The sequence below is a fragment of the Microcebus murinus genome, chromosome 14, assembly GCF_040939455.1.
Source record: "Microcebus murinus isolate Inina chromosome 14, M.murinus_Inina_mat1.0, whole genome shotgun sequence".
Classification (NCBI taxonomy): domain Eukaryota; kingdom Metazoa; phylum Chordata; class Mammalia; order Primates; family Cheirogaleidae; genus Microcebus; species Microcebus murinus.
The window spans coordinates 23,036,997-23,058,103 of NC_134117.1; the positions used below are offsets into that span (position 1 = coordinate 23,036,997).

The 21,107-nt window shown below is 51.0% G+C and overlaps 1 protein-coding gene across 3 annotated transcripts in view; it reads left to right on the forward strand.

Annotated features, from left to right (window-relative positions):
• Nucleotides 1–21,107, forward strand: part of SH3PXD2A (SH3 and PX domains 2A) — a 224,724-nt gene that overhangs the window by 30,323 nt on the left and 173,294 nt on the right. For all 3 annotated transcript variants that reach the window (XM_012770504.2, XM_012770484.2, XM_012770499.2), the window contains exon 2: nt 16,492–16,572. In XM_012770504.2, the coding sequence (XP_012625958.1) occupies nt 16,492–16,572 (81 nt within the window). The remainder of the gene's footprint in view (nt 1–16,491; nt 16,573–21,107) is intronic.

Genomic DNA, 21,107 nt, shown 5'->3' on the forward strand with positions numbered 1-21,107 from the left:
AGGGGAGAAATACTGTCTTATAGTTCTCATTTGGCTTTTTCCAGTTGCACGTGAGATTGAGCATCTTGTCTTGTATGGATTGGCCGTTCACATTTCTTTTTTTGGTAAATGACTATTTGCATACTTGGCCCATTTACAGTTTTCTTTTGGATGGTTCAGCTCATTACTTGGGATTTGCAGGATTGCTCCCCGGAGAGAGGGGGATTCTCTAAGGGGGCCTGGGGTACTTGGCAGTTTCCTTTTGGGCTGTGAGATGGAAATAAGCTGCTTCACCCTGGCTGAGAAGGGGCTGCCCTGGCTTGCTCCGCGCTTCCCGGTGCTCTCCTTGTGAACAGGGATGAAGGTGCTGCTCCCCAGCCCTGCGGCCCCTGCAATGCTGAGCAGAGCATCAGGGCGGGGCTTGTGGGAGGCTGGGCGAAGGGCTTGGTGCGGGACCCACTGCTTCTTGCATTAGGAGAGTGGAGGCCATGGCAGGAGGCCGGGGAAGAACCCATGGGTGTGTGCAGCTGTGTGAGAACCCCAGAATCTCTGTGGGGGACTTGAGCGGCCAGGGGTCACATCTACGTGGGAAGCACCCTGGCTTTGCTTAGAGTGTGTATAACAAAAATAGCAAGTTTGCCGAAGTTGCTTTTGTGTATAATATATCTGACATCCAGAAAAGGTCAATTGTCTATTACCCAAGAGAAATAATTATAAAAATCAGTCAAATAAGAAGGATGAAATAAATAATAAAAACAACAGATCTCCCGCTTGTATTTAGAGCCGGCTGACGGAGATTGCAAAGCAGGGGACAGAGCCTCCCTTGGCACCGCCACTGGTGTGAGAATTCCCGGGAAATCTAGGAAATGAGAAGAGTGAACTACCACACACTGTTTTCTGCGGCCAGGCATGCGCTAAGCACTCTGCACGTGTTATCCCATTTAATCCTCACTCAAACCATCCACTGCGTGTCCTCTGATTACCCTCATTTTGTAGGTGAGGAAGTGGAGGCTCAGAGAAATCAGATAATTTGTCCAAGATCTTACACCAGGTAAGAGGCAAAGCTAGGATTTAATACCTGAATCTGTTTGGTGCCCCACACTGGGCTTCCCTATCTTTCCTCCCCAGCCCTGATCTCTTGTTTAAAGCTGGGGGTTGGGTTCCCCTTAGAGGGTGGGAGGCAGGGGCTGCAGTTCTGGCTGAGCGCCCCAGCCCCGCTCTGCAGCCCAGCTGGCATCTCAGAAGACAGGGTGGGGACAGGCGGGCCCCCCTTATTGGGGGCTTCGGTGTGCAGCCTGGGAGGGCTGGAATCTATAGCTCACGCCTTTCCCTGCATGGGCCTGGGTGTGAGCAAGGGTGTGGGGAGGGGGCCAGCTCCCTGGGGGGTGGGCTCTGGCCAAGTGAAACAGGCTGAGGTCAGAGGGAGGGGGCCAGGGAATGCTAGGATGACGTGACTTGGTGGGGCCTGGGGGGAGGGCTGGCTGTGTGTCTCTCCTCTCACCTCCTCCGCCTGATGAGGAATCAGGCAATGGGGCGGGAAGCCCAGCTCGATGCGGCCCCTGGCAGGCTTCCCTGGCCGCCGCGCAGGGCTCGTCTCCAGCCAGCTTGGCAGGGCGCTTCAGCCTCTTCCCGAGGGGCCTAGGAGCAAATGACATCCTGGAGTTGAGTTGGCCGTGGCTGAGAGGAGGGTCCCCCCTGGCCACGTGGCAGGAAGGGGCAGGGAGAAGTGGTGGGGGCTCAGAAGACATGACCTGGTACCCCCTTCCCTCATCCCGTTTGCTCGGGATTTTGAGCGAAGTTTGGGGGAAGTTTAAAAGGTCTGCTCTCAGATCCGGTGCCTGGGAGCAAACGGAGCATAAAACAAAGTCTTTGACTTCTAGCACTCCGTCCCTCTCATTTTTCAAAAGGTGCTGACACTCTGCACTGAACCCCTCAAGGCCTTAGTCATTGTTTGAACTGTCCAGAAACGAGCAGGTGAAGCACCTCGTGTACTGCCAGGAGGCAGGGGGGCCCCGCTGAGACTCTGAGACCTGTTCCAGTCCCTCCATCGCAACCGGACTGTGGCCCGTCTGGGGTTCCAGAGCCTTTGGGGTGGTTGTCTCAATGTCCAAACGTCCCCTCCTAGGCGTTTCCTCCTCTAGCGACCCCACGAGTTTTGCTGCCTGCATTCTCATGGCCAAGCCTGGCTTCCCTGTCCTGCCTGCCACTTGCTTGGAACTGGGGGTGGGGGGCCGGCTCCTTCATCCTCATCTCTTCCTCCTGTGGTCCTTAGATCTCCCCCACGCCTGTTCTCGCCTTACTCTCCGGTCCCTAACCACACCAGGTTCCCCACCTAGAAACACTTGAGCTAGCTTTGACCTCTGCTTCTCCGCCCCTCCCCCTTGTCCCCTCTCTGCCCGCATCATTCCCTCAAGCCTCAGAGCCAGGGACTCTCACCTCCTGCCACCAGCCACTTGCTACCTTGGGCTCCAGGATCCAGCCACCCATGGCTCCCACCCAGCTCAGGCTATTTCATGTCCTCCCCACCCCCCAGCCTTTGTCTCTGCTCTTTCTTCTGCCTCAGATACCCACCACCATGACAACCCTCTCCTCTCCTCCCAGCCTGCCTTCCTCATCTTTCATCCGTCACCTCCCTTCCAGTGTCACCTCCTCTGGGAAGCCAGCGTCTTCCCAGCTTGGTGCCCCTCCTGGGGTTCCCCAGGAACATGCATGGCTCCTGGTCTAGCTTTACAGCACATTACCCTTAGTGCTGCTCTTTGTCACCAGGCTGGAGCTCTGCTGGGACCAGAGCTTTATGTGACTTTGTACCACCGGTGTCTAGTGCAGAGCCCAGCACATAGGAAGCACCCACTGCTTTGCTGGACTGGACTGAATTTTATCAGACAGTAACATGTCTTTGTTGAGGACCTACCACACGCTCACCTGATTAGATATTGTAAGGACAAGGGATGTCTGGATCAAATATTTGCTTTCAAGGATCTAATGACCCAGTTGAAGACAGTTCTGGGAATGGGTTGGGGAAATGGTCACACACAGAATCGACAATCTGAATCTCATGCTGAAGTGGGCACTGTGGCTACAGGTGCCCACAGGCGGATCAGAGGAGGGGAGAGCTGTGGGCAGAGAGGGGCCCCGTGAGGCCTGGATGGCGGCAGGGGTGGGAACAGATGGAGGAAGGCTGGGCCGAACCCACGGTCAGGACTGTCAATCGAGGGAGAAACGTGTTTCTGGGGAAGGTGAGCTGGTTTCACCTAGTCGTGGATCTTCCAGTGTCAGGACAGGGTCAGCGGATTTTAAATGCAGTTTCTCTTTCCTGGAGGCCAAACAGGAGCTGATGGCGTTCCCAGTTTTGCTGCTTGATTGGGAAATTTTTACTGTACGCCAGGGTCTGCTGGGGCCAGCGAACTCTCCAGGCAAAGAGAGCAGGATGTTTCAGGAATCAGTTCTTTCCAGTGCTCAGCGTTATTAGAGGACCCAGGTTCTTTCTTTTTGCGTCTCAGGTGCATTCTCTTAAAGTAAGGCTTTTAGCCGGACACAGTGGTGCACACCTGTAGTCCCAACTACTTGGGAGGTAGTTGGGAGGAGGATTGCATGAGCCCAGGGGTTCGAATCCAGCCTGGGAAACATATTGAGAGTCTCTTATCTACAAGAAAAAAAAAAAGTCAAGCTTTCTCCCTAATCAGTTAGGTACAGCTATCGTGTGCCAGTGCTGGTGATCAGCAACATGATCAGCGCAGAGATGACTGCAGAGGTCCAGCACAAGTTTCCTCCGGGATTAATGGACATGACATGATCTCTACCCACACAACATGCTGTGCACCAGATGAGGGGGCACAGGCAGCGCCAGGGTGGAGGTAATCCAGGGGGGTTTCTAGGAGATGGTGGGTCTTAATTCAACCTTGGAGAATTAGGCTGGGAAGATGGAGAAATGGAGTCCTTCCTGGCAAGAACGCCATAACCAAGAGTGACATCTTCTCCCTTCTGATTTTTTAATAATAGCTTTATTGAGATATAATTAGTATATTATACAACTCAGCCATATAAAGTATGCAGTTCAGTGGTTTTCAGTCTATTCATAGATAGTACAACCATCAGCCACAGTCAATTTTAGAACATTTTCATCATCCCCAAAAGAAACCCCAGTAGCCGTCTCTGTTTCCACCCCAGCCCCAGCCCCTGGCAACCACCCATCTACTTTGTCTCTAAATATTTGCTTATTCTGGACATTTTATATAAATGGAATCATATAATATGTGATGTTTTGTGTCTGGCTTCTTTCACTTAGTATAATGTTTTCAAAGTTCATGTTGTAGCATATATCAGAACTTTATTCCCTTTTGTGACTAATATTCCATTGTATGGATATAGAGCATTTTATTTTTCCATTCATCTGTTAGTGGACACCTGAGTTATTTTCACTTTTTTGTTATTATATAGTATTACATAATACATAGAATATTTTATAATGTTGCTTGTATTTGCATACAAGTTTCTGTGGAGATCTAAGTTTTCATTTCTCTTGGATTTCTCTTTCATTTCTCTTAGATACCTTAGGACAGAATTGCTGAGTCATATGGTGACTCTGTGTTTAACCATTTGAGGAGCTCTTAGACTGTTTTGCAAAGTGGCTGCACTATTTTACATTCCTACCACCAATGTATGAAGGTTTGATTTCCCTACATCCTCACCAACACTTACATTTACTTTACACATTTTACTTTTGTCTGTTTGAAGATAGCCATTCTAGTGCGTGTGGAATGTGTTTCATTGTGGTTTGATTTTCATTTCCCTGATTGCTAATGACTTTGAGCATCTTTTCCTGTGCTTATTGGCCATTGTATATCTTCTTTTTTTTGAGACAGAGTCTGGCTTTGTTGCCCAGGCTAGAGTGAGTGCCATGGCATCAGTCTAGCTCACAGCAACCTCAAACTCCTGGGCTCAAGCGATCCTTCAGCCTCAGCCTCCTGAGTAGCTGGGACTACAGGCATGCACCACCATGCCTGACTAATTTTTTCTATATATTTTTAGTTGGCTGATTAATTTCTTTCTATTTTTAGTAGAGACAGGTCTCGCTCTTCCTCAGGCTGGTTTCAAACTCCTGACCTTGAGTGATCTGCCCACCTCAGCCTCCCAGAGTGCTAGGATCACAGGTGTGAGCCACCATGCCCAGCCATTGTATATCTTCTTCAGAGAAAAATCTATTCAGATCCTTTGCCCATTTTTAAATTGGACTATTTTTATTATTGAGTTGTAAGAGTTTTTAAAGTCAAAATTGTATATATTTAAGATGTACAACACGATGTTCTTATATGCCTATACATAATGAAATGATTACTAGAGTCAAACAAATTAACATATCAAACTCCTTACATGGTTATTATAATATTTGTATGCTTGTGTTTGCTGAGAGTACCTAAGATCTACTTTCTTGGCTAATTTCCAGTATATAATACCATATTATTAACTATAGTTCTCTTCTCTGCATTAGCTCCCTAGAGCTAATAACTGCAACTTTGTACCCTTTGACCAACATCTCCCCGTTTCCCCAACTCCCCACCCCTGGTAACCCCTGTTCTACTCTCTGCTTCAGTCACTGATGTAGGCTCATGGGCGTGGGTAGCAAGGCTGCCAAAGAAAGCCCAGGTATAGCCACAGCTCCGAACTAATGAACCCGAACTGTCTTGTTTGTTTTTCCCCATTTGAGCTGATGAATTTTAAAACTGGAGGCAGGACTTGGAGAGAAAGCAGCACATACAAACTCCCTAACTAGATCTTTTGAAGGCAGAGCTGACTCTTAGTAGTACAAATTACACTGTGATATTGCTTTCCACTTCAAGAGTATTTTTTTTTAGCTAGCCTAGTGGTCTTTTTGGTCTTGGTCCAGCCTAGTGGTTCTCAACCCCGGAACAACCTGGGGAGCTCTTAAAACTACCAATACTCACCCCGTCTTCCAAGATTCTGACTTAAATCCTAGGCAGTAGTGTTTTTAAAGCACCCCAGGTGATTGTAATGTGCAGCTAGGGTTGCAGACCTTGGCTGCAGGCGTTTAGCATTGGACCTGGAATTCCCTGTAGCCCCGCAAGAACGAGCGAATGCTGGATGTCAGCATGACATCCAAGAGTTGGCGTGAGCCAGAGGACAAGCTAAGAGGATGTAATTGTTTTCTTTTCTTTAGAGATAGGGTCTCGCTATGTTGCCTAGGCTAGAGTGCAGTGGTGCAGTAATAGCTCACTGAAGCCTCCAACTCCTGGGCTCAAGGGATCCTCCCACCTTGGCCTCCCAAGATGCTGGGACTGCAGGCATGAGCCACCATGCCCAGCCAGGTTTTTAAGATGGAAATATTGTTTTAAATTATGAAATCTATACACTTTCAAAAGAAATGAAATAATATAGAAATATACAAAGTAGAAAGTCAAACTGTTTCCATTTCTACTTCTCTGTATCCTTCCTCCAAGTAACCACTGTTATCAGTTTGTTGTGTTTTTCTTTTTAATGTACACGTATGTGCAGATACCCAAACCCCCCATACACACAAGCCCAGGTAAATGTAACCATATGGTATCATACCATTTTGTAATCTTTTTTTTTTTCGTTTCTCAATATACTGTGGACCCATAATGATATAGAAAGGTTCAATGCTGTATATGGAAACTTAAATAAAAAAACAAATGATGCAGAAATTTGATCCACTTCATCTTTCATAGAGTATATGAACCATAATTTATAATTTATTTGACCTTTTTTTTTTTTTTTGAGACAATCTCCCTATGTCACCCTGGGTAGAATGCAGTGGCATCATTGTAGCTCACTGCAACCTCAAACTCCTGGGCTAAAGCGATCCTCCTGCCTAAGCCTCCTGAGTAGCTGGGACTACAGGCATGAGCCACTGTGCTGGCCATATTTGACCTTTTTTATCAGTAGACATTCAATATTCCTTATTATTTACTGCAAAGAACATCTTTTATGTGTATATACACAACACACATATACCCATACAACATACATACACACACTCGTGTAAATAATTCCTTGGAGGTCAAATCACCCAGTCAAAGGGAATGCAAGTTTGGGGATAAAGATTGCCAAAATGCCCTCCAAAAAGAGTGTTCCAGTCTAGCCCATTCAACAAAATTCCTAATGACAGCTATTTGCCTTGTGTCAAAAGTTGGGTTTTGCTGAGCACAGCAGAGAGGAAGGTGTGAGTGTGTCAGATGGTGGGAAGGAAGCAGTGGGGTCACTTCCCCTGCAGGCTGTGTGCAGAGGAGGCTGCTGGCCTCTGGCCTTCCCTGGCTGCTGTGTTTCCCAGGAAGAGGAAACCATGCTGTGTGCATTAACCTTTGCCTCCCTCTCTCCAGGGTGTGACGGTGGCACGGGGCACGTTCACAGGATGTGTGTGTCGAGGTCAGGGGCCTGGGTCAGTCATTGATTGGGGAGTGTGTGGAATGAGAATCCCCTTTTTCTGACCCTTTCCTAGATGCACTGGGTTGTATCCAAGTACCCTGGAAGCCCAGGAGTGTAATTCTTTTGATGGTTCAGGAGAGGATACATTTGTTTAAAGTTTCCAGGACTCTAGCTCCTGAAAGTCAATGTGCACTGAGTTCCGCCCCCGCCCCCCCCCCCCCTGCAATTTCCATTGTGGGGTGAACCTTGTCCCCCCCAGCTTGGGCACACTGCCACCCTTGCTGGGCTTCTGGGCACTGCCCAAGATGTCCACTGCCCATTGCTGGGCCTCTCCACTGGAGCGCCTGCAGGCCGGAGGTGGTCAAACTTGTTTGCTCTGCTGAACTGTCTGGGGACCAGAGGGAGGTGGCAGGGTTGAAGGGAGGAAGGTACAAAGGTCCAGCCACATACCCCCAGGTACTCTAGAGAATGATCCAGTGGGGACCATGCCCAGAACTCTGGAAACCCAAAGTGGGTTCCTTTCCAGTCCTAGTGCCAATTGGGGCCCCAGAATCTTCTAGGGGAAGAGACTAAAATTCTTCCAGTGTAAGAGATTGTGCTGGTCACTTTGAAGGGGAAGAACGGGGAAGGGAAGTCACATTTATGGAACACCTATGATGGCCCAGGCACTGTGGTTGTGCTTTCCCTGTGTTCTCATTAATACTCACGGTGTGGCAGGTATTCTTACCCCCATTTCATAGATGGGGAGAGGAGGCTCAGAGAGAGTAGTAAGTTTTTATGAAACTGATCTGATTGATTCTAAACCATGCAAAAGAGAGTGCTGGTCCTCATACAAGGATCCCCACCCACCTGCCTCAATAGATCCCCTGAACGTGAAGCACCCAGTTGACAGGGCAGCAGGTTGAACCACTAGGGCAAATCTTGTGTCAGGGACTCTGTCTTGTTCCAGGCAGCCTGTCATTATTAAAGAGGATGACGTGGTCAGGTTACAGAGTGAACAGCTGTGTTTGAATCTGAGCTCCATCACTTGCTACGGACATGACCTCAGTTAGATCAGTCACCTCTCTAGGCCTTGGTCTCTTCATTTGCAAACTGGAGATGATAACAACTGTCTTAATAGAATTATTGTAAAGAACAAATGAGAGAATCTGAACAAAGGGCTTAGCAATGCCTGGAACGTAGTAAGTACTCAATAAATGGGCATGGTCATTAGTGTTCTTGCTATTCTTGATGAATCCAATTGATCATGTGTACAAGAAGAAGGTTTGGAAGAGCTGACATTTTCCCCTCCCCTCCCCTCCCTTCCTCTCCTCATTTTTGTTAGAGACGAGGTCTTGCTGTCACCCAGACTAGAGCACAGTGGTGTGATCATAGCTCACTGTAGCCTCAAACTCCTGGGCTCTCAGCAATACTTCCACCTCAGCCTCCTGAGTAACTGGGACAACAGGTGTGTGTCATCACACCTTTCTAATTGTTTTATTTTTTGTAGAGACAGGGTCTCACCATATTGCCTAGGCTGGTCTCAAACTCCTGGCCTTAAGCAGTCCTCCCACCTTGGCCTCCCGAAGTGCTAGGGTTATAAATGTGAGCCATCGTGCATGGCCTGAACCATTTTTTTTAAGGTCTAGGTAGGGCTGTGAATCATGGGAGCTCCTAGTTTATACACTCATTTCCCCTCCAGGAAACAAAACAAAAAAAAAAAAGAAAGAAAGAAAAGAAAAAGCCTCTGACCCTGGAGGGGCTGGACATAGCATGCCCATCCTTTCATCGGACACTCCCAGGTACTGTCATTGTTTTCTCCAGCCCTGGGCAGCAGAGCTATTTTTTTGCTCGTTTACTTTCCCAGACTGGGCTTGTTATTAGTAGTGGTTCCACCACTGCCGGGCATGTGTACGTGTGTGCGCGCGCGCTCGTGAATGTTCATCCATGTCCCCAGGCCCTACTTCCTGCTTCCCTTTTATTTCTAGCCTGGTCAAATGGAAAGAAATCAATTCACTCTCCCTTTTCCCCCTTTCCTGGGTGTCTAAATAGCTGACATTCACTGGGCACTTATCGTGTGCTAGGCCCTGTGGGGATCATCACATTTAATGGGAAGCTCCCTTTATAAGCCTCACTTTGCATCTAAGGAAACCCTGACTCAGAGAGGGTAAGGCACTTGCCCAAGCCCACACAGCAGGGAAGCAGTAGATGTGGATTTGAATTTCAAGTCATGTTCTTCATCCATGAAGCCAGCACTGCCTCTGGTCCTTTCTGAGGCTCACTTCCTGGCACCTCATTATGCCGTCTTGTGCTGTTCCCTACACGATTTGCAGTGTGAGCCTTGCTGCCCCAGCTGGGCTGTAAGGGCCTGGAAGTTGGATGCTTCGCCTCATCTTCCCTTCAGCTTGGCATAAAACCAGGCACCAGGCAAGCACTCCCTGGATATCTGCTGGCTGCTTTGTTCCTTCACTTATTTGGGGAGCGTTAAGTGAGCACCTCTTAGTGTCAAGCGTGGTGCTGGCATCAGGATGCCACGATCCCCCGTCAGGGAGCTTCCATTCTAATGCGGAGACACAAGGACCAATTCACTCCATTCTCAGAACAGCCCTGGAAAGGTAACTACTCTTTTGCAGAGTAATAAATGGAAGCTTCAGCAATGTGGAGGTGTCCTTCAGACCCTCTCGCCTGCTCATCACCTGCCAAATTAAATAACAGAAACCGTGATTCCAGCAGACCAAGGCAGGCACCGAGTGTGATGGTACCCGCTACACACTCTCCAGCGATGTTTGTTGCAGTATAGGCAGCTGCTATCGTCCCCTCCTCCGAGTCCCTTTGAAAAGCCCTTTGATCAGAGAAGCCCCTTTGGCCCAGGTGTGCAGGGACAGCTTCTGTGTTTTGAATGTGACTGGTGGACACGTGGTTCTAGAAGGAGCCTTTACCCCCTGCAAGATTCTGGTGTTCACTTCTGAGTTTACTGTGACTGCTTCATGAACACAAAGTCCTAGAGAGCCTGGGGGCAGGTGGTCAGGATTACTAGAAAGGTCCTGCCACCTGGCCATTAGCCCTGTCGTAAGCCTGTTAGTGTGCGTATTGGAGTGGAGGCCGCCCTCCACCACACCCGGGCTTCTGAGAGGTGGTTGTTCTGCAGCATCACCTCCCTCCCCACCCCAAACAAGGATACCCACCCCAGAGGAGAGTTGGAATTTTAACAGGGCCCCAACCTGAGCGTGCTCATCCTTTTCAGCCTCATGGCCGTAGGCTATTGAACTTGATTTTGCAGGCAGGGTGTTGGGTTGGCAAAGATGTACTTGTGTTCTGCTCCTTGGCCATGGGGGGTTTGCTTCTGGGGCTGGGGACAGTCTGCAGGTGTTGCTGCTAGCCACATCTTTGGTGCTTCAGAGGCCCTGAAATAGATTGTATTAGGTCCGCCTGTCATTGTTGCCATGTGCCCAGCGGACTGAAAGGCCTAGTGCGCCTTATAGGAAAGGCTTGGGGAAAAGGGGAAACTGGGAGGGAGATGGAGTCACCTATGTTAAACAGAAACGGACACAGCATGTGTTAAGATCTAGGTTGTTCTGAGCCAAAAAGTAGCAAACAAAGGCGGATGTAATAATTGACTAATTGTGAAAAGCATAGTGTGAACACCACAAGGGACGGTCACAGACTCGCCAGGCTAGAGGGGGCCCAGGTCAGATGTCGGAACTCTGCAGGGCTTTCTATCTGGCTGCAGCCATGTGTTGTTAAGAAGGATCTTTGACACCAGGACCTTCACTGCTTCCCAGCGGGGGTCGGTCAGTGGGCCACAGCAGGTAGGAGACACGGCATTGGCCCAGCGTCTGGTGTAGCCACTCACACTGGGAGCAGCAGCCCTGGTATCCTCTGCCCTGCTGGGCAGCATGGATCTAGAGGACAGCTTGGCCTAATTTGGGGCTTGTGTGGCCCTTCCGACCAACCCGCCACAGTAGAACTTAGTGCATGGAGCACTCTGAATGGAAGGCTTACACTTACTGGTACCTTAGATAGGATGACATCATCTGGGAAGAACTTGATGTGATGAACTTCTCCAGCAGGAAGGCAGGGCAGTGAAGGTGTCCCCAAATGTGAACTCCCCTCTGCTGGCTGCTAGATTGAGTTCATTCTGGTTTCTGGGGCCATATCCTTTAGCAATCAATCACAAATGTTAGGCATCCCTCCATCCCCAGACTCCAGAAGACTTGAGGAAGTTGCAGAGCTGGGTCTTGACCTTGAAGACCCTAGAGAGCAGTGACAGTCCACCCAGGGGAACAGGTGCTGTGTGAGTTAGAATAACGTTAGCCCCTTTCTCTGCATGGCTGCAGCCCCGAATCAAGGTACACAGTTTGGAGAGTGGAGTACAGGTTAAATTTCACCCCTACTTCTCCCCGTGACCAGGCAACCTTTGGGCAGTGAACAGCTTGCCCAACTGTGTACAATGGCCGAAGTCCTAGCCAGCTGATGCCAGCCCCATGGTCATGTGAGCAGGTGAAAGAAGATTGTCATTGAGTTTCCATGTGGCCTGGGGCCAGGGACAGCTGGCAGGGGTCCAGGGAAAGTGAGGCCTCCCTCAGTAAATTGAGCCACAGTGCCAGGGAGATATACAGTTCCCTCCAAGCTCCTAACTCTTTGACCCTCAAGGTACTTTTTTCAGCAACGGGGGCAACAAGTACTTACTGGAACTTTCTAATTAAACACAGGCAGGTCCTACGCCTTCTAGGAATGGTTGGGCTGTAAATTTGTGGTTGTTACTTAGTCCCAGCTCAGATCAGATCATGGACATCCCTCCGTGGGAACTGGGTGGGCTTCGTTCTGTGTGCTCTGGAGTCGAGCCGTGAGTCTGATTTGCATCAAGGCCATTTTGTTGTTGGAATGGGCAAGGCTCAGAGAGGACAGAAGCACCCACTGGCAAGACAAGCTTGGAAGCCCCAGACACGGCTGGGCCTCGTGTGCTGAGTGGCCAGAAGGCAGCCCAGTACGACCTCAGAAAGGGCAGGCCGGTCAGACCGAGGCACTGAGCTGGTTGCCCAGCGAGAGCCCCCCGCTGTGTCGTGGTGGCGGTCCTCCTCCATCGCAGGTGAGCGTGGCAGGAGAGCAAGAGCCTCTGGGTCTCCCCATCTGGTTGACTCAGGGGAAGCTGGAAGCAGGTGCTGTTCTGTTGTGAGCCTTCACAGACGCCTGCCATCTGCCCCGAATGGCCAGAGACAGGGGAAATAGAATCCATGGGTTTTTAAAATCCAGAAGGAAGGGAAACTCCACCCGGGAAACATAACCCCAAGTAAAGTGTTTGGAAGCAGGATGTTTAATTGCCAAACCTTTCTTGAGATCCAGCTGCCGGGTAATGTTATCTTGGCTGCTGCTGGAGCCAGAGGAGAGTTTATCTGGGGCCCAACGCAGGCTGTAAATAGAGCCGGCTTTCTCAGATGACCTCTGCCCTGTCCCCCTTCCCTGTCACCTGCTTTTCTCTGCTGTTCATCTCTGAAGTTTCCAGTGGCGGCAGGGCCAGCCCAGGGAGACTTGAGAAACTGGTGTTGGGGTCGGGGCTGGTGGTGGGTCGGGCTGGAATGCTGTGCACCTGTCTCTCATCAGGAGCGACAGTCCGGGAGGTTCAAGGTTTGGAGGAAAGCAGACGAGCTGCTGCCGAGATGAGAGAAAGGGGTCTGGACACCGTCCTGCATCTCCAGGCTTATCTGCATGGTCTCTGGCCATCTCCTCAACCCAGGATTTAGACCCAGGCCCTGGGGGGGCCTCTGGCAAATCCTAGAAGTTTGGGAGAACCTGGGACTGGGGGCTTGTTTCCCACCCCACACTTGAGTCACACTCGTGCCTGCTCAGGACATAGGAAGTGGGTGCAGGATGTTGGCAGGAGCAATCCTTTGCCCAAAAAGGAAAGAAATGCTTTTTTTTGCAGGGGGTGGGAGGAAGCATGGTCGTGTCCTGGCCAGGTGTCTGTGGCCAACAAGGGTCACACAGACAGCTCTCTGTCACCTCTTTCTCCTGGCTGGGTCTCCAAAGGATGCACCTTTGGTGTGAGTTCAGATCAAGGGTTGAAGAGACAGGACTCGCTGTGAATTTTCAACTGTTTCTGAGGAGGGCGTGCTCTGGCCGTGTGAGGGGGAGCCCTAGGCTGAGAACTAGGAGCTCTGGGTTCCCATCCCAGCTCTGCCACTCACGGGTGTGAGCACACTGCAGTGCTAACCATGCGTGCCTCAGGCCTGGCAGCCCTGAAGCTTGCGCCCGTTGTGTAGAGGAGGAGCCTGAAGGTCTGAGCTGAGGTCTCAGGGCCAGTGAGGAGGGTGCTGGGAGTTAAACCCAGCTATGGCTGACTGAAGAATCTGCTCTTTCTCTCCCGCCCATGCCCTTTCCTTGACTAATCACCACCCTGGGTTCCTCCTTTGCAAAAGCAGAGTCCTCCCAGGATCCTCCCAGCTGCCAGGGGCTGTGAGCCTGCAATTAATTCTCCCTGGGAGGTGAAGGGAAGCCTAATTGCTACAGGGGATGCAGGGTGTGTTAAGCCCAAGCTAAGCCCTTCCTCTGGGCTCCCCTTGGTCGGCTCAGGAGAAAGGCCGCTGTCTAATGGCCTCGCAGGGCTCGCTGGCTTACCGCGCTGTCTCTGGGGAGGGCTAGGCCGCAGGGGGCAGGAGGCAGCACTGGTGCATGCTCAGCACCTGCTCCCCGCCCAGGACCTGCAGGAGGAGGAGGTGCAGGTGGGGAGGGAGATGGGGCTGGAGTCAGCAGGGGAAATGGGCTAGGTTATAACCCCCGTGGGAATCCCGGAGCACCCCGCCACCATCGGTGATGCTGGTTGCACGGGGGTGTCCTTTGCGTCAGTCTGGTTTCGTAGCTGTCCTCCCTATTGACTTCTGTCTGGGCTCCCAAGTTCTGTCTCTTCTTGGTCTCAAGAGTTGCCTTTACTCCCCTGTTCCTCCGCGCACACTCCCTGATGAGGGCTGTACCGGCTTCCGGGACCACTTAGAGCTTTACTTAATGGGTAGGCAGCCTGGCTCAGGCCTGTAATGCCAGTACTTTGGGAGGCCAAGGTGGGAGGATCCTTTGAGGCCAGGAGTTCAAGACTAGCCTGGAGAACATAGCAAGACCACCCCATCTCTACAGACAAAACAAAACAAAGGTGTTGTTCAGTGGTCCTGATCAAGTCGTTTGATTTAAATATCCAAACTCCTAAATTTGCACATAGGGAGATAGTCCAGTGTGGTTAAGAGCATAGGGATTGAACTCACTAGACCTGGGTCCAAGTCCTTTGCTCTGTATTTAGTTAGCTCTGTATTTAGTTAGCCCAGTTACTTAGCTTCTCTGAGCCTCACCCTCCTCCTATACAATATGGGGATGACAGTGGTAGCTACCTCACTGGGCAGAAGGTTAAATGAGCTAATGTTCATAAATGCTTTGCACTGTACTGGCATCTAGTAGCATTTAGTCACCCAAACATTAGGTAACATTACATTGTCTAATGGTTTTACAACCTGGTCATGAGCCACACATTTACATATGATATAAAGCAAAGCGTATCCCCGTTTATTGTAATAATAGCCCGTAATCTGTTTTGAGCTCATAAGGATAGGAGTGGCCTATTACTTGATGTTCTTCCTTATCAGGGACACGTGTCATAAGTGCCCCATCTCTGGGTGGCAACATTCAGTCCTATTTGCTTGGCTTTATGGCCCTTTTCTCGGTTGCATTTCAGAACAAACATGCCCCGTGGCATGAGGCTGCCTCTGTGACTTAGAGGTGGGAGAGGGGCAGGGACTGGATTCAGAGCTCGTTTCCTTGTCCGTTAACTGGGGACAGGGGAGGGACTGGACCGCTCCTGTGTGCAGTCCCTGCTCCAGGCCTCCGGGAGCTCAGCCAGTCTGGTAGCGACGTGTCTGAATGCTGCTCCTTTTTGCTGACATCCCTCCTTCTCACCAGGGCCCAGACACCTGGCTTCTCCGGCTGTTTTGTTCTCCTCACTGGTAGAGTCCCCACCCCAGACCTACAGGATGAGAATCACTAGGCAGAGGCCCAGGAATCTGCATTTTTATGCAGCTCCCCAGGTGGTCCTGGCATGGGAGCCACCGCTGGGGACCCACAGCCACTGCCTCTCTCCTGTTTCACCTGTGTGTCATCAGTGTTCTCCCTTTGCTGTGAACCTCAGGCAGGAGGAGGAAGTTCAGCAAAAGGGCCCTCAGGCTGTGGGAGGGGACCCATCCCTCTAGCTTAGACCTCTCCCAGGAGGGACAGAAATGGGGACAGCAATCCAGATTGTGTGGGCCAGGGGCTTTCTCTCCTGCTCCAGTGACCTCCTGGGCCAAGCCAGCCTTCCAGAGTGGTCTGAGCCACTGCAGAACCTGATGGAGCCTTGGGACCTGGGGTGACAATCTGGCCCTGAAACGCCTGCATTGCCAAGGCGCCCGAAGAGAAAAGCTTTCAAATCTTCCACGTGCTAATAGCTCTCCTTTAAATCTACTTCTCATCCAGAGGGCCAGCTTAGTTGTCCAACATAGCCAGATGTGTTCTGAGCACTGCTCTGTGCCGGGCACCGAGCTGAGACCCAGCAGCACTGAGATGAATCACGCATCTCTGAAATGCTTACGATTCCCAAAGTGATTTTCACAGCGAGTTCTGAGGATCAGCTGCAGCAAAATAACCTGGAGTTTTTAAAAGTGTAGCGGTCCAAGCCTCAAAACCTGGCAGAATTTCAGAGAGTGGGGCCCAGGCACCTCCAATTTTGGAATGCCCCTCATAGATCTCATTCACTCTAAAGTTTGAGAATCACTGGAAATTACTTGCTTAAAAAAATGTAATGACCCCAATTTTATGTTCCTTGTATAAGATACATATAAATAAAAATAAGGAAATTAAAACCAATTGTTTTAATCCTGCCTGCCTAAGATAATCATCCTTAGCATTTTACAGAGTGCCCCTCTAGATGCGTGTGTGTATTTAAACATATATTGTGGCAGCCACATGGTAGCTGACATTGTGCTAGGACCTGGGGACACATGAGATGAGAAAAAGAATGGTCCTAGCCATACAGAACACCTGCAGTCCAGTTAAGTGATATTTGGAAGCTTGAAGCCCACCTTGGTCACCTTCTCACCTGCTCTTACCTTTTCCCCACAGGTATACATCATCAACGTGACCTGGTCCGACTCCACCTCCCAGACCATCTACCGGAGGTACAGCAAGTTCTTTGACCTGCAGGTGAGTTGGTTGGAGCTCAGATGGTGGCCTGAGTCTCTCCGGTGGGCTGGCCTCTCCCGGTCCTCCCTCATCCGAGATCCGCCGGCAGCATTCTCAGGGTCAGAGTGCAGGTTGGAGCAGAGGGACAGAAGAGGGAAGCTCGATGGTGGAGCTGAGCCTTTTCCAGTTTTGAGTATTGCAGGAGACACTCAGGGCTTTGTTGGGCTTCCTCAGATGATCTTAACAGTCATGCTTTGTCACCCCCCTTCATCTGGGGGTAGGAAACCATGGTGGAGAGGTGGGAGGATGGCCGCAGGTGCTGTATGCCTGAGCAGATGTGTCGACACACATCCAGGGTGAAACACAAGCTGCCACATCATTGCAGGCAAAGAAAAGCAAACACACAGAGAAGACGGAAACAGAAAATAAGCAATTTCTTGAACCACAGACACAACTTGGCATACCACTGTGTCTGTCTAACCAGACGAGGCACTTGCCACCCGGGTTGTACATGTGCATGGTAGGTGTGTCTCTAATACACATAGGCATGTTCATGGGGGATGGTAGTATGGATCCCGGAGTTACCATTGCAGACACCCCTTTGGTACAAGCTAATTTAGTTAGGCATCTTTTGGTTACAAGTGACAGTTTTACACTCATACTGGCTTAGACAGATAGAGACGTGGTTGGAAGGATGCAATCTACCACGTGGGCAGTGAGGCAGTGGCCTTCAGGAACACCTGAAACCAGGATCTGTCCTCCCTCTGTCTTGTCTCTGCTTTCCTCTGGGCACTGTCTTCAGCTTCTATTACCTCACATCCTGAGGAAGTTAGCTTTCAACAGCTCTAGAATTTCCTATCCTGTGGCTCCCAATAGCAGAGAGACTGACTCTCTTCTAGATCCAAATTGAAAAATCCCAGGTAAGACTCTGATTGGTCTGTCTTGGGTCAGGTGTCCTCTCTGGACCAATCAGTATGGCCAGGGGTGGAGGGTTATGTGGCACAGACATGGCCACTAGGCAGCCCACCCTTGTGGATCAGAGAGGCAAGCACCAGAGAAAAGGGAATCATTGTGAGTTGAGCAGCAATCCTTCCTATCCCAGGATGGGAAAGCCAAGATGTTCTAGATTCCTCGTCAGGGCTGTGAGCCTGGCTTAGGTGAATAAAAGTGCAAAGAAGAAACCCTCACTCCTAGTCCTCGCAACAGGGTCCACTCCCTCCTCGGCAGCCTTGGTGGTGAGTCATCTTGAGAGGTCAGGCCTGCCTGTTTTGCCCCCGATACCTGATTTTATCTCACTGTCCTTATCTACCTATGAGACAAGCCCGCTTCCTGTGTACAAATCCTCTCTTAATCCCGCAGTATGGGATTGAATATCCCATTGAGTATGGGTTTGAAAGCCACTCCTTATCCTTCTGACTTCTTCCTCTTCCCCCCTTAATGCCTGCCCAGTCTCCCTGGGTGCAGTGTGAGCTGGTGGGGTTTGCTGACACCCCATCAATGGGCGAAGTGTGCTGGACAGGAAATGATAACTCATTCGGGAAGAGGGAGCCTTGAAAGGACTCATTGAAGAGCTGAAGGGGCCTGAGAGCCAGCTCGAACTTCCACATCAGAACTTTTCTTCTTCCCCCTTCTGTTCTGGTCCCCCAGCCCCTCCCGAGTTGCAGCCTGTCACAAGAAAGGAATGCTGCCCCCCACCCCACCTCTCCCTTGCCTGGAGGGCTCCTTCCTCCTATGGGGAGGGGACACATGAGCAGGGAGCAGCTTGTGCAGTGCGCTGGCCCTGGCCTTGGAGCGGCCATGAGCGTGGCCAGGCTTGTCCCTCTGGGTCGTTGCTGGCCTGTAGATGCAGTTTGGGAAGGGCTTGGGATGGTTTCTTGGAATTTAACCTTTGAGCCAAGTGTGGCCTCTGTGAACCCGTGTCGCACACCATGATGACTCTTAGTGGCATGTGTTTTGGAAAGCCTTCCTCATGTATCAGGACCACCGATTGTAATATGGCAGCTCCTATAGAGGAAGAGCAAAGGGAGTTGCTAACTTCATCTCTGGCCGTTGGTGGCCCTCAGAACTCAGCTTTCTGAGAGTGGCGTAGAGTTGAGGCACTGGGGACACATTGCCTGGGACTGGTTACTGGCTCTGTCACCGTGTGACTCTGGACAGGTTCCTTAACTTCTCTTAGCTCACTTTTGTTATCTGTAGAATGAAGATTAGAATGGAACCCACCCAGCAGGGTCGTTGGGAGGAGTGAATGAGCCGCCCCATGTTTTCTTGACACTTGGTTGCCTGGCGAATTGCTTGGTGTCACCAGGTGATGGGACGTTGGCTGCATGGTGGCAGGGCCTGGGGCGTGGGGCCCGCTCCCCTGGTGCTGCTTTGCTGCTGTCCTCACTCGGCTTTGTCTGTGCTGACGGGCTGCCCTGTGCCCAGTCCCGTGCCAGGGTGTTTAGGGTCATGGGAGCCCCAGCTCCTCTTTGGAGCTTGCCTCTGGGACAGGAGGGGAGCATGTTGGGATCGGGGTGTGGCCCATGGGGACAGCTCTCAGAAACGCTTTGCTCTTTCCCTTTCGCCTGAGCCCATGTGGGACCCTGAAGGGCCAGACTCGCTGAGGCTGCTGCACCAGCTCACGGTGCTGCACCTCCTGGAGACCACAGACGCCTCTGTGATTCTGGTGGAAGCCCTCCCCCCAGAAAAAGAGTGTATGCGTACAGTTTTCCTTACAGTGTCAGGTGTTCACAGACCCCCTGTGGACCCCCAGTGAGGAACCACTGAGCAAAACCAGTTTAGATCATGAGATACACGTTCACATCTGGCATTACTTGGGCACCATTTGGGGGTTTCTACGTGGCACTCAGATAATAGCAGGGGGCCTGGACACCCCTTTGATGGACCCCTGTGTCTTCTCTCTCCTGTAAGTTAGTTGCCCTCTCCCCAGCATGGGTCCCCTGACTTCCCCTCTCTTGTCTCCCTCTTCAAAAGGCGTCTTCTATGCCTGGTGGAGGGCGGGTTACCGAGAGCCGGCTTTGGGTCCCCACCTCTCTAACGTAACCTGGGAATTGTGCGAAGTCAGACCGCGTGGTCCCCACCCTTCGTGGCTGTGAGTTGAGAGCCTGGGGTACGTGCAGACCCCATTTCATTTGGGACAGCACACGTACCCTCCAGTTCTGAGGGGTAGGGTGCACGGGGAGATGGAACTGTGCCCCAGCCTTCACGCTCCTCAGCCACGAGGCCAGGGGGCATGTGAAGGGTGCCTTGTCACAGAGCTGAGCACAAGCCCCACGTTCTGTCCCCGGCAGAGTCCCTGTCAGCACGGCACCCCCACCTGCCTGCATGCAAGTGAGATTTGAAGCAGAACATCTGTCTGGGTTATTATCTTCAAAGCTTCTGCCAGGACCTAACTGCCCTGTATGTGGGGCTCTCAAGAAATGCTTGGAAATGAACGATCTGAGACACACGCCAGGGCAGCCAGCCCAGAGGAGGGAGGCAAGAGCCGGAGGCTTGCACTTGGAGAAGAGCCAGTGTCCCTTTGAGGTGACCTTGGCATGAATGAGTCCTCCACAAGGTACTTAGAACTCTGGTGGCCCACTGGGGAGCTACTCATAGGGGGTGGGGACAGTCCGAGGGTCAGGGGAGAGAGGGAAGAGAAACCACAGCCACCCCATAACTGCTCATCCCACGCTTTCGGAAGCTTGAGGAATGCACAGAACAGAGTCATTGATCTTGGTCCCCCTCTGCGCCCCAGCCCTGGGCTCCATTTACTAGCTGCTGTTGCTTGTGAGGTCCTGAATCAGGATTGCCAGATAAATGTGACTTAAATTTCAGATAAACAACAAATGCTTCTGTTAGTATAAGTATGTTTCAAATATTGTATGGCACATACTTATACTAAAAAGTTCTTGGTTGTTTATCTGAAATTCAGATATCACTATGCATCCTGCATCTTCACTTGCTAAATCTGGCGGCCCCGCCCTGGCTGTGGCTGTGGGTGGGGAGGATAGGAGTGGAGAGGTGACAGCAGTCCAGGCTGACTCCGGGAACAGTGGATGTGCCCGTGCCAAGACTGCCAAGGCAGTGGCTCTCGTGCAGGGCAGAAGCGGAACAGGCTGACGGACACACCAGTGAGAAGGACGAGGCCCCTTCCTGCCAGGAGTCTGCATCTAGTGGGGAAAGCAGACTTTTAAGCAATTAATTCTACTCTAGGTGAAGTAAATACTAGATAGAGGTATAAGTAACATGCTGTGGGATGAAGAGGAAGGAAAGAGCAGCCTTCTTGGGAGGGGAACAAAGACCCATATGGTCTTTATTGGTGACAGCAGCCTGGAGTGACATGGCCATTTCCCCCCCCACCCCCACCCTGGTTTGGGGAAATTTGGTTGTTTTTTGAGAGTCCTAGTTATAGGGGTAAAGTGTATCCCTAATTCATCCCTCCCTCCCTCCCTCCCTCCCTCCTTTCCTTCCTTCCTTCCTTCCTTCCTTCCTTCCTTCCTTCCTTCCTTCCTTCCTTCCTTCCTTCCTTCCTTCCTTCCTTCCTCCCTCCCTCCCTCCCTCCCTCCCTCCCTCCC